Raw genomic sequence first — 17450 nt, 5'->3', positions numbered from 1 at the left:
GTTCTATTCCAGGAAGTCTTTCATTTAGGACATGCCATGAGATCACTTATAATGGGATTCAGTAGAAGTTTAGGATAGGATGTTCAAAGAGAAGGATGAGTGTGAATAGCCATAGCAATCCTTTAAATCCAGAAATAATAAGGTGTTCTAAAGTATTCGTACAGGCTTTTTTTGTGTGTGTGTTTTTAAACCATAAAGTCTGGTTGTCAGTATAATGAAAACAATCTGTGACATTTAAAGAGAAATTGAATTTTCTTCCCACAGCTGATCTGTCCTTCAGTTTTATCAGCTGTAGGACAGTTTGCTTACCACTCTCATATTAGCCACTTTTTGTTTGTCATAGGATCTGAAAAATAAGAATATGCTTATACAGTTTTACAAATAGAATCATCTTAAACTTGGATAAAATTTGGTTATTTTCAGATTGTTGCCATTGGACCCATTGCCTAAGATGTTAAAGCTTAAATGTGCCTGAGGACTCCAGGAAAACCTTGTACCCGATAGTGAGGTGGTTCTGTGTGGTCTGCCAGAAAGGAGTTGAATCTCCATGGTTAAAAGACAAGGGAGATGGTCAGGAGCTTGAAAGAGGCAATGAGAGTTTGGAACAGAGATAAGAGGTAGAAAATGCCTAGGGGTTGGGTGTGTAAGTCTTTTTCTTGGTTGAGTTTTACATCTTGGCAAACCAGAAAGAAGAATAATCCTTGAACTGTGTTTAGAATTTTTTTTTGTATCATTTTCACTGACAGGGGACCCATTTTCATTGGGTCTCTTGCAGTTGTGACGTGGATAAGTATTATTTCCAGCTACTCTTGGGGAAAGGGAAGCTTGGGGAGGTTAAATAGCTGAATTCCCCAGCCACTAAGTGGCAGAGGTGAGACTTAAACCCATGTTTCTGATTTTGTGCCTCACTCTCGACCGTATCATGTGGGATCTAGTCAGTGTGGGTCTCAGGCCTGGACAAACATAGCTTAGTGTGGTGTTCCTACAAAAGCATGAAAGCTAGAACTGGTTCAGGTCCTGGTTCCAACATGTCCTGGCCATTATTTAACCTCTCTGAGCCTCATTTTCCTTACCCTTAAAATTGAGATAATAATGCTTACCTTGAAGTGTTATTGTAAGGATTAAATGAAAAATTATGAGTAAATTGCCTGACACGTAGGAGGTACTCAGTAGATGTTTGTCCCTTTCTTTGCCACTCTTTTCCTTTATCCCCCGCATTCAGGTAACAAGACAGATTTCCCTTATGGGTTTTTTTTGACAGCAGTTAGTAATTAAAATCATTGTGTACTGAGTACTGGGAGGCAATATTCAACTATAAGATGGCCTTTGCTGTCACTGTCAGAGTAAAGGTGAGAATACACACATGAAAAATGTAATGTTTGCAGAGCAAGCACAAATGGACCAGGGTTAATACGATGCCACCTTAAATAGAAGAGTGATGCAGGGACACCGAGTGATAAAGAGCAAGGTGCCATGCATCAGAGAGATTTCTCAGAGTGCAGTTTGATAGAGAGGTGACAGTGATACAGGTACAGGGGGTGGGAATAAGAAGGGGAAGGACTTACATGAAAGAAAGCACAAATGCAAGAGCAGCAGATTCTTTAAGGAGATTTTTTTTTTTAATTTTTATTTTAAATTGTTAGTTTTTTTTTGAGCCAGGGTTTCATTGTGTTGCTGGGGTTGGTCTTGAACGCCCAGGTTCAAGCGATCCTCCTACCTCAGCCTTTTGAATAGACATGAGCCCCTGCACCCGGCTTAAATTGACTACTTTTTAAAAATTTTTTCTTCCCCCACTTTACCGCCTCTTAAATTGACAATTTATAATTATATGTATTTATGGGGTACAAAGTGATGTTACGATTTATGAATACAGTGTAGAATAATTAAATCAAGCCAATTAACATATCTGTTAACTCAAATGCTTATTGTTTTTTGTGGTGAGAACATGTGAAATTTACTCTTAGCTTTTTTTTTTTTTTTTTTTGGAGGCAGGGTTTTGCTCTGTCGCCCAGGCTACAGTGCACTGGCATTGTCATAGCGTGTTGCACCCTCAGACTCTTGGGCTCAAGCGATTCTCCTGCCTCATGCTTCCAAGTAGCTGGGACTACAGGTGTGAGCCACCACTCCTGGCTAATTTTTCTGTTTTTTGTAGAGACGGGGGCTGCCCTTGCTCAGGCTGGTTTCAAATTTCTGGCCTCAAGTGATCCTCCCTCCTCGCCCCCCAGAGTGCTAGGATTACCCGCATCAGGCCTCTCTTAGCAATTTTGAAATGTACCATATACTATTATTAACTGTATACACCATGTTGTGCAATAGATCTCAAAAAAAACCCGACAAATTTATTCCTCCTGAGATTTTATACCCTTTGACCATTATCTCCCCATTTCCCCCACCTTTCCCTAGCCTCTGTTATCACCATTCTACTCTTTGCTTCTGTGAATTTGATTGTTTTAGATTCCACATATAAGTGATGAGAACATGTGGCATTTGTCTCTCTGTGTCTGGCTTATTTCACTTACCATAAGTTCTCCAGTTCCATCCATGTTGCTGCAAATGACAGAATTTCCTTCTTTTTATTTCAATTTTTATCTTTTCTATTATCCTGTAGTACCTGAAGAACTTTAGTTTTGAAGGCTGAATAGTATTCACTGTGTATATATATACTCCACATTTTCTTTATCCATTTATCCACTGATGGACACTTAGGTTGATTTAATAATTCGGTTATCATGAATAGTGCTGTAGTGAACGTGGGAGTGCAGAGATCTCTTTGGCAAACTGATTTCAACTCTTTTGGGTAAATACCTAGAAGTAGCATTGCTGGATCATACGGTAATTCTATTTTTAGTTTTTAAAGGAATCTCCATATAGTTTTCCATAAAGGCTGAACTAATTGAGGGGATGTTTGAACCACAGTCAATGCTCTTATCTTTTATTGCCTTTTATTACAATTATTTAGGTACTTCTCATTCTTCTTACTGGGTTGTAAGTTCTTTGAGAACACGTTCTTTTTTCATTTCATGGTGCACACAGAATCTTTGAAGCATATTGGGGTTAATGGTCTAGGTTGCACCCATAGAGACTAGTGGTCCAGGACTCTAGCTGCCCCAAACCCTGCCTGGGATGCCAATTGGGACACTCTGTCTACAGAACTTAGCACAGTGTCTTGAATATAGTAGGTAATTATGATCGAAAGATTTTTGTAACAGACAAATTCAAAAAGGAACTTGTGAGATATAACAGTCAGTTGAGAAAGGCAGGCAGAGGATTTGAGTTTTTATGGAATGTTGGAGATGAACGGAATCTCAGATTACTGCGTAATCACCTTTTTTACAGATGTCCAAATCAAGGCCCTGGGCATAAGTGGAAAGCTTTAAGGTTCTTGGTTTGGGGAGTAATTTTTAAAAATAAAATGTTAAAGCTTGCCATTTGTATGCCTTGGATCTTTCCTAGACTTGAAGGTATTGAGCTAAAAATTTGGATATTTTTTACTGTGAGAGCTTGTCTTAGAAACAATCCTGAGGAATCAGAAGGATAACCCAGGTGACCTCCATCCAGTCTTGCCCCAAATCCTCACAGTCATCATTTGCCTGCCTTCTTCCTGAGCACGAACAACTCTGTCTGGCAGACTATAGATCATACTTGGAGATAGAATAGATTTCTCCAATGGCTTTGACCTTTAATGCCTCATAGAAGAGTAGTTAACACATCACTTAGTCCCACTGGAGTTCTCCAGCCCTGTGGTTATGTAGTCTATATAAGTGGTTTTAAAAGTGAAGCCCAGATTGGGTGAGATTGTGGGCCAAATCCCATTCATCTTCTGTTGGACAGATTTATAGGAAGAAGAACGAGTATAGCTTTTTCTTTCCGTCAAGGACCAAATAGGAAGAAATCGTGTTAATTGTTAAATAGTGTTAATTTATTAAGAAAGTAAATTGATTCCATGAAAGGTATGCAACAGGCCTGGAGGGGGTAGGGCAATGAGTGACCAAGGAAGGTCAAGGCATACCCAGTTCTCTGAAGCTGTTTGAAATCAAGAAGGAAGCTCTGCTGTTTGACTGGGCCTAGGGTGGGTGCACCGCTGTACAGAGGTGGGGCACAGACAAGATGGCCTCTGTTTTCCAACCCTTTATGTGTGCTTTCCTCTACTGTCCCAGATGTGTTTCTTCCATTTAATGTGTTTCCTTCACTGTTCCAAAACAGTGAGGCCTTACTCCATTTCTTTTTCTCTTAGTCAGATTCTGAGGAAGATGAACCCACAAAGAAGAAAACTGTCCTTCAGGTAAGCTTTGTGACATAATATAAGCCATTTCTTCTCTTCCTGTGTTGTTTCCTGAAAGACAGGACTTACAGTGCCTAGCAGTTTTCAAATCAGGTTTAGAACAAACACAAGTATTAGAGAACTATTTAGCTTTGGTTTTGTTTTCCTTTAGAACTTCAGACCTTGTGCATCTCTACCCTCTCCTCGCTGTTCCTGGCTTTAGCATGATGGTGTTACCTTTCCTAGAGGACAGGCAGGGAGATGAATCATAACTCAATTCAGTTCATTACATTTTGTGTAAAAGGATTATTTAGGGAGGGTAGAATAAATGGATTGGTTAAAATGATGTTAGGGACCATCTATATTTTAAAATTGTCCATCTTTTCCCTGTCTCATTTTTAACCTGGAAAATAAACACTTAAATAGCACTTACCGTGTATCAGGCACTATTCTAAGTGCTTTACCAGCAGTTAACTGATTTCATCCTCATGATAGTGCCTAAGTCATAGTATTATTATCATCCTTATTTTACATATGAGGAAACTGAGGAAGTTGCCCAAGGTCAGAGAACTAGTGTGGGCAGAGCTGGGATTCAGATTCAGACAGTCTGACTGTTGAGTCCGAGTTCTTAATGGCTGCACTTGGCTCCTTCTCTGTAAACCATAAGTCCTCAACAAGACGGTGCTAGTAGATGATCTCCCTGCTGTTCGCTTCTGTTTGCTCTTGTCTTAGTACCATTATTCTGGCCCCCAGGAGTTTCTTTCTGTTCTTTCCACGCTTGGTGATTTATATACTTTCTGTCCTCACGTTGATGATACGTCTCAGGGAAAAGCAAAAGCGGTCCTGCCTTTATAAGTAGTCGCATGATTCAGGTGTATGATGCTGGTGGTGCCCCTTCCCCTGACTGTGTTAAAGTGTCACTTGCACTTCTGATAGGTCTTAGAAGGACTTGGTCACGTGGAAGTTAGAAAGATAACTTGTCAGGGTAGTGGTGTGTCTGTATTTATAGGGAGTGGCGAGGAGGAAGGAGTCATAGAAGAAGCTGGCATGCTGAGACAGAGCAAGGCCAGTGCTGTTACCAGGATGGCTTCCTGGAGGAGGTAGACTGGCTCAGAAGGTATCCCACAAGTAAAGAGCAGTCTTCCAGGTGGCAGCAGTAGTTGAGTAGATTGAGGAATTCTGAGCTGTTAAGGCAGAGTGGGGACCCAGCACTGCAAAGGGATGTAGCCATGATCCCAGGTGTCATCTGAGAAGTCAGACACTTCAGAGGGAGCCTGAGGGTATGCTCAACCCAGCTCCTCAGTCTGGTTCCTATGAGCCTGAGCCTCTGGGAGCCGCCAGGCTGAACTCACCCAAATCTGTGAACACAGACAGCGGAGAGGAGCCCACTCTCCAGATGAACAATTCTGCCTGGCCAGCTTGACTCAGAAGTCTTATTTTTATTCATTCTGGGCATTTTTTGGCTGAGAGGGCTAGAGTATGCTGGGACTCTAGGACAGTGACACAGTGACCTTATTTCATCTCCTTTTTCCAATTGGCACCTCCCTTAGTCCTTAGCCAAGCTGGCCCTTGAGCATACAGAAAGCAGAATCGCAGAGATTCTTATGAGTATTGGGAACTATGGATGGGCTGGGCCAATTAGCTTACAAATTGATAAGTTCAATGCTTGACTCTGGCATTAATAAGCTAAGATACTACATCTGTGGGGCTTTATGTGGGAAGGGGAGGGGACTTTTGTCAGATTATTTTTTTTCTTTGAGACAGGGTTTCACTCCATTTCTTGGGGCAGAGTGCAGTGGCATCGTCATAGCTCACTGCAACCTCAAACTCTTGTGCTCAAGCAATCCTCCTGCCTCAGCCCGCCAAGTAGCTGGGACTACAGGTGTGTGCCACCACACCCGGCTATTTTTGTTTGTTTGTTTGTTTCTATTTTTAGTTGCCTGGTTAGTTTTTTCTATTTTTAGTGGAGATGGGGTCTTGCTCTTGCTCAGGCTGGTCTCGAACTGGTGACCTCAAGTGATCCTCCCAGCTTGGCCTCCCAGAGTGCTAGGATTACAGGCATGAGCCACCGTGCCTGGCCAGCACTCAAGTTTAAAGGGGGCTGCTCAACGCAAGCTCAGACTTCAGTTTTGCATCTGGGAAAAGAAAAAGGAAATCCTACCTCCTTTGCTTTGGGAGTGGTAACAAGGAGAGTGATTTAAAGAGTTGGAAAAAGCTGTCTTGGGCCCCTCTTAGTCTCTGCACTCACTGCCTCCTTTTTGAACATGCTTGGCCTCTTTTCTTTCCTAGGCATCATTGGCAGCTTCTGAGGGGTCTGGCTGGGGTCAGCATTCTGCCTCAGCCAAGGGAGGAGACTTTTGGCAATATGCATGAATGTGTCTTTTGGACAGAGACTCGTTTTTTCTTGACTTTGGGTAGCAATCTAAAGGAAGGAGAGGGTTCCCATGTTAAGAGGTCCCTTCTGGACATGGAGAGAGGTTGAGTGATGAGCTGGAGAGATACCTGGGCTTTTTGGGAGGAAGGATGATGTGAGATTAAAAGTATCGTATTTGCTGAAGACACAGAATTGAGGAAGGCTCTCTGGCAGAGAGGGCCTTGGAGCTGAGTTGGGATGGAGTCAGGGAGAAGAAGAATGACATCTTACCTTGGGAGAAGCAGCCAGCAGAGGGGCCTGAGGTAGGAGGAATTAAGCCCAGATTGGATGTCCTGCGTAGATGGAGGTAAGAAGGAAACAAGGACTGGTAATATTTTGGGCTAGAGCATGTATCTGTAATTCTCGTTTTTGGTGTTGCTAGTACATAACATAAAATCTCACTTATCCTCTTTCTTCCCTCCTATCCTAAACCCGGGCTCACCAGGGATCCGGTGAGGGGACTGGTCTGTCAGCCTTGCTTCCCCAACCTAAAAACCTGACTGTGAAAGAGACTAACAGGTTGCTCCTGCCCCATGCGTTTTCCCGCAAACCCTCGGATGGCTCCTCTGATACTAAGTCCTCCAGACTGGCTTCTAAGACCAAGACTTCTTCTCTTGCCCCTGTTGTGGGCACCACAACCACAACTCCGTCGCCCTCTGCCATCAAGGCTGCTGCCAAGAGTGCTGCTCTGCAGGTGACAAAGCAAATCACACAGGAGGAGGATGACAGTGATGAGGAAGTTGCCCCTGAGAACTTTTTTTCCCTCCCTGAAAAGGCTGAGCCACCTGGCGTTGAGTCATACCCTTACCCCATCCCCACTGTCCCTGAAGAGCTGCCTCCAGGCACGGAACCAGAGCTGGCTTTCCAGGACGATGCAGCCAATGCCCCCCTTGAATTCAAGATGGCAGCAGGCTCAAGTGGGGCCCCTTGGATGCCTAAGCCTGGGGACGACTACAGCTACAATCAGTTTTCCACATATGGCGATGCCAATGCTGGTGCTTATTATCAGGTGAGTAGGAGGCATGAAGACCAGGCCAGGGAATGTTGGAGAATGGTGGTGAGGGAGAGCTCTGTGCCAGTAATAAGGCTTCTGTAGTGTCACTTGGCTGAATCAACCTTCTAGTGTCTTTATTTTCTTATACCTATTAGGCCTCAAAACATACTACCTTTATTCTGAACCATATTGATCTAACTTGCCCGAGTCTTGAAGTCTGACAGGATGAATGACATAATTGACACCTTTATTCTGAAAACTAAATCTTTTTATTTATTTATCGATACATAATATTTGTACATATTTATGAGGTACGTGTGATATTTTGATATATGCATAGAATGTTTCTTTGTGTTAGGAACATTTCAAATCTTCTCTTCTAGCTATTTTGAAATATACAATGTGGTGCTAACTATAGTCACCGTGCTATGCTGTTGAACACTAGAACTTAGTCCTTTTATTTGCCTGTTCGTACCCATTAACCAACCTCTCTTTAACCTCCTCTACCCCCACACACCCTTCCCAGCCCCTTGTAACTCTCATTATACTCTCTACCTCCATGAGATCAACTTTCATAACTCCTACCTATGAGTGAGAACATGTGATTTTTGTCTTTCTGTGACTGGCTTATTTCACTTAACAGAATGACCTACAGTTGAATCGATGTTGCTACAAATGATAGGATTTGATTTTTTTTAATGGCTGAATAGTATTCCATTATATGCACACACACACACACACACACACACACACACACACACACACACACACACCACATTTCCTTTATCCATTCATCTGATGGGCACTTGGGTTGATTCCATATTTTGGCTGTTGTAAATAATGCTGCCGTAAAAATAGGGGTGCAGGTATCCCTTTGATAAATTGATTTCCTTTCTTGTGGATAAATACCCAGTAGTGGAATTGCTGGGTCATATGGTAGTTCTATTTTTAGATTTTTGAGAAACCTCCATACTGTTTTCCATAATGGCTATACTAATTTAAATTCCCACCAACAGTGTATAACAGTTCCCTTTTCTCCACATCCTGGCCAGCATTTGTTATTTTTGTCTTTTTTATAATAGTCATTCTAACTGGGGTAAGATGATATCTCATTGTGGTTTTGATTTGCATTTCTCTGATGATTAATGATGTTGAGCATTTTTTCATATGCTTGTTGGCCATTTGTATGTCTTCTTTTGATAAATGTCTATTCAGATCCTTTGCCCACTTTTTAATGGGATTATTTAGTTTTTTGCTATTGAGTATTTGAGTTCCTTGCATATTCTGGATATTAGTCCCTTGTTGGATGAATAGTTTGCAAATATTTTTTCCCATTCTATAGGTTGTCTCTTCACTCTGTTGATTGTTTTCTTTGCTGTGCAGAAGCTTTTTAGTTTAATATCACCCCATTTGTCTATTTTTGTTTTTGTTGCCTGTGTTTTTGAGGTCTTAGCCATACAATCTTTGCCTAGACTGATATCCTGGAGTACTTTCCCTTTGTTGCAAACAAAATCTTATTGTGGGAGCTGGAGAGATACAGGGAGAAGGTGAAAGAGGAGTGGTCTCTAATCTTAGAGATATAAGAGAGCCTCCTGAAATATAGATGAGAATAAAGGAACTACGGCATAGGTTTCTGGAGAGCAGTTAGTCTAAGAAGAGTTTCTGGATGCAGGGAGTAGTGAGAAAACTAGAAGGGAGGGGTGGGGCTGCGGAGGAAAGGAGGGAATTAGAGAGTTGAATGTAAAGGGGGGAATAAGGAGAATGGTGAAAGGCCTCGACTGAGTTAGAAGAGGTTGAAAGGGCCAGTTCTTAGAAGACCATAGTTTGGGCAGTGATAGAAAGTGGGTCCTGAGGGCAGTTTGGGATTTGAATCCCAAGCTGTGTGAGTTTGGGCAGATAACTTAACTGCCTCTCTAAGTCTCAGATTCCTCAGCTATAAAATGAGATATGTTGCTAGGAGAATTATATTAGCTTAGCATGGTGGTGTCTGGAATGTAGTAAATGCTACATGCTAAATGTAGTAAATAAATGGTTATAATAACTTTTTATTGACATTTCATTCAAATGTTATTTGGAAGAGATATTTAGGTTTGTTCATTGTGGCCCTAGAGAGTGAAAGTGTAAGATGCCAGTTTTTAAGTAGGTTTAAGAAAGAATTTACTCATGATGAAATCTTGTAAAAGAATAAAAAAAAGGATTTCTCAGCAGTCAGAGCTTCCCTAGACGGAGAGGGCTCCTAGGAGTTGGACTCGGCACCAGAGGTAGAGTTGAATAGAGGCAGCTGGCTGGCCCCATGACTGGGCAGCTGCAGAGTTTTCCTGCCAGCCTGGGATAATTGGAAGACTTAAGTCTCCTTCAGCCACTGTGATTCTGAATGGTCAGTGTTAATCTTATTTTGAGTCTGGGCTTGGATAGGGAGGGACGACTTGGAGGGGACCCTGTTCTGACCGAAGATTTTGAAAATAATTTTGTTTCTTAAGTCTTTGCTGTTGTTAAACTTTGTTGTATCCTGTAGGCTGATCAGAGATATATATCTCCCCTCAAGGTTGTTTTTAGAAGGAAGGTGGAAGATAATAAGTGTTTTGACCTCTTTAGCAAAAAAAGTTATGCTACTTAAATCCATGAATCCACTGGTTTACATCCAGCAAATGAATAAAAAATTGGAATTCTATATGCAGTTATAAACACCATTGAGGCAGTCTATGCAGATTAAAGCACTTTAAATACATGAGGGGACCCTGAAATTTAAATGTATCTTATTGTGAATACCATTATAGAAAATCCATACTCTGATTGCCCTGGATTTTTACATATTATTTTCATGTGGTGAATATTAAACCTGTTTTCCATTTAGCTCATTATAAAATGAATGTTCTTAGAGGGGCATTTCTTGGAGTTTTGGGCAAAAGTGGAAGAATTAGGACAAAGTGTAGGCAAGAGGGAAACAGTTTCTTGGCCCTATGGCTGCCTGACGTGGCCACAGTAGGGACCTTGCCCTGGCCTTTACCCACTTCCACTAGGGTCCGCAATAATATCTGGGCACCTCACCTTTAAGGGGAATTGTCAGATTTCTGAACTAAAATCTGGTAACACAAACCTGGTTTATTACCAGCACTGTAAATTTTATAATAAACCTAACAGTGGTTTATTTTATGTCACTGATCTACAACCTCCCAACCCCTTATAGACAGTCTCCTTGTGTCCAAATAGGATGAGGAGTAGGAATGGCATGGCTCATACCTTCTTGTCCCTGCTCATATTGTAGCTTAGTGGGGTCTTAAGAGCAGGAAGAGCAGGGCTGAAGATGCAGTTAGAGGTGTAAGGGATGGGAATTGCTCTGGGGAAGCAACTAAGGGAACAGGGTATAGACTGAAGTAGGAGAGGCTTTGTTTATTCCTTGTCACCCTTCCCTAAAACATATCCATCTGTCTGGATGGTGTAGATCAGAAAAGCTGCAGGAACTGTTCTTGAGTTATAGGGTAGGTCCTTAGGGTCTATGCATTTAACCAGTCCATTTGAGAGGGCTGTAGTCTGGGCTTCTCACTACTACCTCTTTGCTGAGAGTTTTCTCTGTTTCTGGGCAGACCTTGGTCTCCCTTCTCCACTGTGCCCTCAATTGGTGTGGTTTTTTTTTCTTTTTTTTCTTTTACCTCTTTGCAGGATTATTACAGTGGTGGCTACTATCCTGCACAGGATCCGGCCTTGGTCTCCCCCCAGGAAATTGCCCCAGATGCCTCCTTCATTGATGATGAAGCAGTAAGTTAACAAAGCACAAGTGACTGTCTTTGACCCTTGGACACTAGGTTTCAAATCTGAAACTAAAGAAAATTAAATGAAAAACGAAAACCAAAAATCAGTATCAGTTAGGATTAGTTTGGCAACATGTAACTGAGAAACTCTAAATAATAATGGCTTATGTAAGGGAAGTTAATTTTTTCCTCATTAAAACAGGATAGAGGTCGATAGGCCAGGCATGGTGTGGCAGCTTCACAAAGTTATCTGAGACCCAGTCCCCTTCCGATCATTGCTTTGCCATTTCTAGACTGTGGCGTTTATTCTTGTGGTCCATGATAGCAGCTAAAGCTACAGCCGTCACATCTGCATTGGAGATACTGCAGGGTGGAGAAAGAAAGAGGAGGCACATGACCCCTTTCCCCCCTTTCAGGAGACTTCCTAGAAGTTCTTAAGAGCGTGTCCACTTTTATCTCACTGACTACAATCTGCTTACATGGCCATATCTATTTGCAAGGAGGTCTAGGAAAGGTAGTCTTTTAGCTGTGTAGTAATATGCCTAGCTAAAATTTTGATTCATTCACACTAAAGGGGAGAATGGATTTGGGCAGGCACCCAGCAGCTGTGTTAAATAACCCCTGTGTTTCACATAACTGTATCCCCCTATTGTGGAGCTTCTCCTGAGCCTCAGCACAAGGGAAGTGTCCTGTGGGTATCAGGCCCACATTCAGGATATTAAGTACTATTCAATCTGTAGGGGAGCCACAGCCTATTAGGAGGGAGTTGGAGAAATAGGAGGTGCTACCTTTCCATAGAAGTTCTTATAAAAAGTAATTCTTCCCTACTCACCTTTTCCCAGAAGAGTATCCATCCCTTTGCATACTTCTGCCTGTGATTGATATTGTGTTCATCCAGTCCCCTCCGTATATCCTTTTTGGCAAGTTCAATAGTTAAGCCCTTTTGTTCTTAAGCCCAGGAGACAAATTGAGAACTCAGTGGCAAAAGTTATAATAGTTTCTTGCAGGGAGAGTGAGCCTAAGAGGCCTCACTAATGTTCAGACCAGGATCTGGGTCTCACTGAAGTTTCTGAGTGTTTTAAATTCTATTCCCCTTCACCCACACTCCCTTCCAGGTACATCTCTGGATGACTTGTGGTGTGATCTCTGGTATTTTTTGTTTTGTTTTGTTTTTGTTTTAGGAGGGAAGAGTAGCAGTCTCCTAGAAAGTTTGCTGGGCTTTTTTTTGTGTGTGTGAGCCTCCCTCTCTACCCAGCTCCACATTGTCTTGCTCTAACATCCACTCTGATATGGGGTCTGCTGATTCAGAGATAAAGAAAGAACTGATTTTTAGAGGAGAAATCCTGGATTTCTTTTTACCCTGATTCTTATTAATAATTTGAAAATTGTATGCCATCCTTTTAGGCAGATAAGATTTATATGTAATTTGAATATAAATTCATACCACTGGTTTTCTTTTTTTTTTTTGGAGACACAGTCAAACTCTCTTGCCTGGACTAGAGTGCTGTGGCGTCAGCCTAGCTCACAGCAACCTCAAACTCCTGGGTTCAAGCGATCCTCCTGCCTCAGCCTCCCAGGTAGCTGGGACTACAGGCACGCGCCACCATGCCCGGCTAATTTTTTCTATTTTTAGTTGTTTGGCCCATACCACTGGTTTTCTGTACTCATGAAGTTTGGGGATACCTCTTGGCTTCCCTTTCCCTGGGTCCAGGAGATCTGAGTAGAAGCAGCCTTTCACCTGGCATGAAGGGGGCTTGGTAGATGGCAGGGTGAAAGGACATATTGCACAGAGGGGAATAGAGGGTGCAATGGGATTGGTGAGTCAGGAAATCATTCCCTATAACTTTGGATCCTTAGCAACATCTCCTTATCCCCTCACCCAGATTCCTGACTGGTGCATTTTTTTTTTTCTTTTCCAGTTTAAGCGGCTGCAGGGCAAGAGAAACCGAGGGAGGGAGGAAATCAACTTTGTGGAGATCAAAGGTGATGACCAGCTCAGTGGGGCCCAGCAGTGGATGACGAAGTCATTGACAGAAGAGAAAACCATGAAGTCGTTCAGCAAAGTGAGTGGGACACATACTGCCCTTGGTACTGCAGTAGTATGCACCAAGCATCACAGATGTAGGTCCTGCCCTCCAGAACTTGCAGCACTTTAACTGTTGTCCAGCTGGATGGTGGAGTCTGATTGCTGAGGTATAATGGTTGGAGCAGTTACCCGGTCTGCCGTTGGGAAGATCTCTCATGTGTTGTGGTTTCTTCCCTGGCCGGACAGAGTCCACAGCTGTTCTGCCCTCTCCCTATAGTCACATCCCTCTCTCCATCCTGTTACGCTAGGACCTGGCTCCGTACATCTTTGAGGTGTGGGCACAACAGAGCTTCAGAAATCCTGGGCTCCCTAGATTCTGATCATGCAATTCCTGCTCTCTCTTTTCTTTTCATTATTTATTGTAGCCAGCTGTAGTCTCTTCAAATGCTTTTATTCATCACATTTCCCACACCACACTCCTACCTTCTCTGTGCTAGTTTTCTTCAGTCAGTATGATGAACATCTTTTCACCTAGTAGCTGAGAACAGCAAATGTGGACATTTATGAGCCTGCCACAGGGGGGAAAATGCGGGGAAGCTCTGGATTTGAGCCCAGCACCAGCAAGGCCAAGGTCGAGGATTTTGTTCCCTTCTCCTCCCCCCCATTTGCTTTGCTTTGTTCTATGGCCACAGATGGCCATCTGAGCCCCAGCCGTTTGTTATAACTGAATGCTGGCGGTCATACAGGACAGAGCAAAGGATTGTGGTTAGATCAGCATAGATCCATCACTGTTTACTGGAAAAACCACTTAGGAAGCATGCTCTACTAACTGTGGGTTGAGAAGTATGGTCATATAGTAATAGCTGCTGTTGTTAATGCTCACCATGGGCCAGGAACGGAGCTGGATGTTTTATGTATATCATTTTTAACTGTCACATTAAATGACATTAAATAGCAGCAAGCCATTAGAATTTGTTACTTTCCCCCTCCAAGTTTTCTTCCTACCATCTCATTGTATTGAACTAGATTTTTTTAAAAGGAGAAAAAAAATATAGTCCTTGTCCTTGAGTAGTTGACAGCATCGTAGTTGGGAAGAAGAGATTTAAGGACACTTGAGTGTAAATGATTACGGTGCAAATTGATTACATAAGTGCTGAGGAGACTCTAGAGAGGAGTTTTGGGAGTTGGGTGGAGCTGATTAGGAAGCTTCTAGTCTGAGACAACTCTGGCAGAGGACAGAAAAACCACAGAATGAAAGCCCAGACCAATATAGACTTTGACAGTAAATCATTTGCATCAAAGCTTGGTTAGGGGTTCGATGCAGTTATGTGCAGAGGCTGGAAGCTTGGAGAGAGGCGGAGTGATTGTGAAATTTCTGATTCCAGGGAAGCTGCTGGCACTTACTAGAATGGGGAGGCAGGGTTTCAGCCAGAGGTGATTGATGGGAGAGAGCTCGGTAAGCAGTAGGTAGGAGACAGGCTAGACATCTGGCCCGACTGGGGAGAAGGGGACAAAGATGAAGAGGGTTTAAGGGGAGATGGGCACAGGGATCGTGGGAGGCCTGAAGGGAGGGCAGAAGATCACTTGTGCCCTGGCATGTAAGCTGTTTCAGACTGACTGCAGGCAAGTAAAACTGGTCTCAAGTATCCATCATGGATAGAGCCCCATGCTGGGTGCTGGGGGTGGGGTGAGATTACCAGAGAAACAGAAAACTGTCCTGACCTCAGAATATTTCCAGTCTAATGGGGATATTAGCAGGCTATTTTAGGCAAGTATTTCTGAACTGGTGTTTTTACATAATGGTTTGAATAACTGTTTTGTAAGTATGTAGACATAAAAACAGCTCCAAGCTGACTTTTCTCCCCCAAGATTTGGGCTGTGGAGTTGGTTTCTCAATCCTAACCTTGCACCATCTGGGCACCTGAGAAACTTCTGCTTTCTTCTTGTGAGTTAATGACTGTGTTTTCCTCCCTTGCAGAAGAAAGGTGAGCAGCCTACAGGCCAGCAGCGGCGGAAACACCAGATCACATATCTGATTCATCAGGTGAGAGGGCTGAGGGCCCTGACGCTGGCAAGATCCCCGTAAACCCGGGAATTTGAAGGCTGAGATGTGGGCTGGAAGCGCAGGTGCCAGGGACCATCTTCCAGCAGGTGTCCGCCCCTGTTCTCCATGTGGCCACTAGGTGGGGCTATCTGCTTCAGAATGATCCTGCTCTGTTTCAGCCTTGCTGCAGATAAGACTCAGGTGCAGGTGTTTAGAATAAACTCTAAGTGAAAATTCAGATATCCAAAACATAATTAAATGGTTTATCATAGGGTTCTTTTAAATGGCAAATTTATCTAGTAATTAAAACAATTTTTTTAAAAGTTGATTCACCGAGTTAGCAAAACATCCACCTGATGAGGAGCCCGGTTTTATATTCTCCTCTTCTGTGGCAGGGAGCACACAAATAATTCAGAATTACAGATAATCCAAAAATGTCTGTTAGAATATGTCTTGGTATTTATTTGACGTGACTGGGCAGCTTTCAAATACAGTTGACCCTTGAACAACATGGGGCTTTGGGGGGTTCCCACCCCCTGAACAGTCAAAAATCTGTGCATAACTTTTGACTGCCCCAAAACTTAGCTGCTGTTGACCGGAAGCCTCACTGATAAACAGTTGATTAACACGTGTTTTGTATTTTGCCAAACGTACAAGATTTTCATGCCTGCTGGCATAGCTGCAGTGACAGTTTTATGAATTTCCTTTTCTTTTTTTACAATAGTCCTTATACTGGATTCATTTCTCTTGAAATGGTGGGCACCCACGGCTGCAGACCTCAATCTGTGGTACATATCAAGCAGTTCGGCTTGTTCTTGTAATGTCCTGACTTTTCTCTGCTTCTTGGGAGCACTTCCAGCATCACCAGTGGCACTTCGTAGGGGTCCCATGGTGTTATTCGAAGTTCATGGTATCGCACTAAACATGATGAAAAATATGCAAGAAGTGAGAGAAATCACATTTTGCTTCAATGTGCGGTTTAGTGGAGAGACGAACTGCTCAGGCAGAGATGTTTAGTGTGACATGGTGTTTTAAGCTGATGCCTGCAATACTTGAGCTCACTGCAATAGCAGCAGGAGGTGGCTATGAAATTATTACAGTAGTACAGAGTTAATTTTATGCAGTTATGATTAAATACTGTATTTTTACATTTGTTTACATTTCTCTTGACTATAAATAGCACCAGGTACAGTCTATAAGTCATCTTTTTGAGACCTACTGTACTAAGTGCTGTCAAAGATACAGACATGAGTAAGACCCCTTCCTGGCCCTTTTCCTAGGAAGTGAGTGTACATTCTGGTTGGCGATTTCAGTGGCAAACCTTGCTTTCATCGTCTTTATCATCTTTTTACTTTCCTTTTCAGGTACTTCTTTGTACTCTTTCCCTATCTTGTGATTTGTAGGGAAAGAATTTGAGGGTAGGGTCTTTTTCAAACCCAGATTCTTACTTCCTCCCCTCAATTCCAGTGGAAATGAGCAGGCATCAGATAACTTTGGGATGGGGGGTTGGGAGCCCCCTTTCTAGGATCGTGCTTGTACATTCCCAGGATTTAATATAGATCCAGTTGTCGAAATCAGAAAAGAGAAGTCATTATTCTAGTACCTCTGTTTTCCACAGCTTAAATTGTTACTTTAAAATGGTATGAATTTCTGGGGTACCACAGACACTGTATTTAACACAGCAGCAAAACTGCATCTCCAGACTAAGTTGTTGTTGGTTGGTGTTCTGTTTTGACCTGACCAAATCTTTGAGGCTGTCCCCTCTCACTCTGCTGCTCAAGTATCTAAAGCAGCTGATTTGCCTTCCTTTCAGATGCCAAATTCTAGTTCTCATTTGTCTGTTTCCCACTTGAGCATTTCAGTATTAATTCTACCAGAAGCAGCACCAGGATTCTGGAGTATTTATTCTACTTAATTTTTTTTTTTTTTTGAGACAGAGTATTGCTCTGTCACCCTGGGTATA

The 17450-nt window shown here is 42.6% G+C and overlaps 1 protein-coding gene across 1 annotated transcript in view; it reads left to right on the top strand.

Annotated features, from left to right (window-relative positions):
• Window positions 1–17450, top strand: part of PRCC (papillary renal cell carcinoma (translocation-associated)) — a 30958-nt gene that overhangs the window by 7298 nt on the left and 6210 nt on the right. The window contains exons 2-6 of the mRNA XM_012658706.1: window positions 4235–4282; window positions 7120–7683; window positions 11329–11424; window positions 13337–13480; window positions 15422–15487. Coding sequence (XP_012514160.1) covers window positions 4235–4282; window positions 7120–7683; window positions 11329–11424; window positions 13337–13480; window positions 15422–15487 — 918 coding nt within the window. The remainder of the gene's footprint in view (window positions 1–4234; window positions 4283–7119; window positions 7684–11328; window positions 11425–13336; window positions 13481–15421; window positions 15488–17450) is intronic.

This window comes from Propithecus coquereli, unplaced genomic scaffold, assembly GCF_000956105.1.
Source record: "Propithecus coquereli isolate 6110/MARCELLA unplaced genomic scaffold, Pcoq_1.0 Scaffold59, whole genome shotgun sequence".
Classification (NCBI taxonomy): Eukaryota; Metazoa; Chordata; class Mammalia; order Primates; family Indriidae; genus Propithecus; species Propithecus coquereli.
The sequence above is the reverse complement of the archived record's forward strand: the minus strand, read 5'-3'. Positions and strand labels throughout refer to the sequence as shown.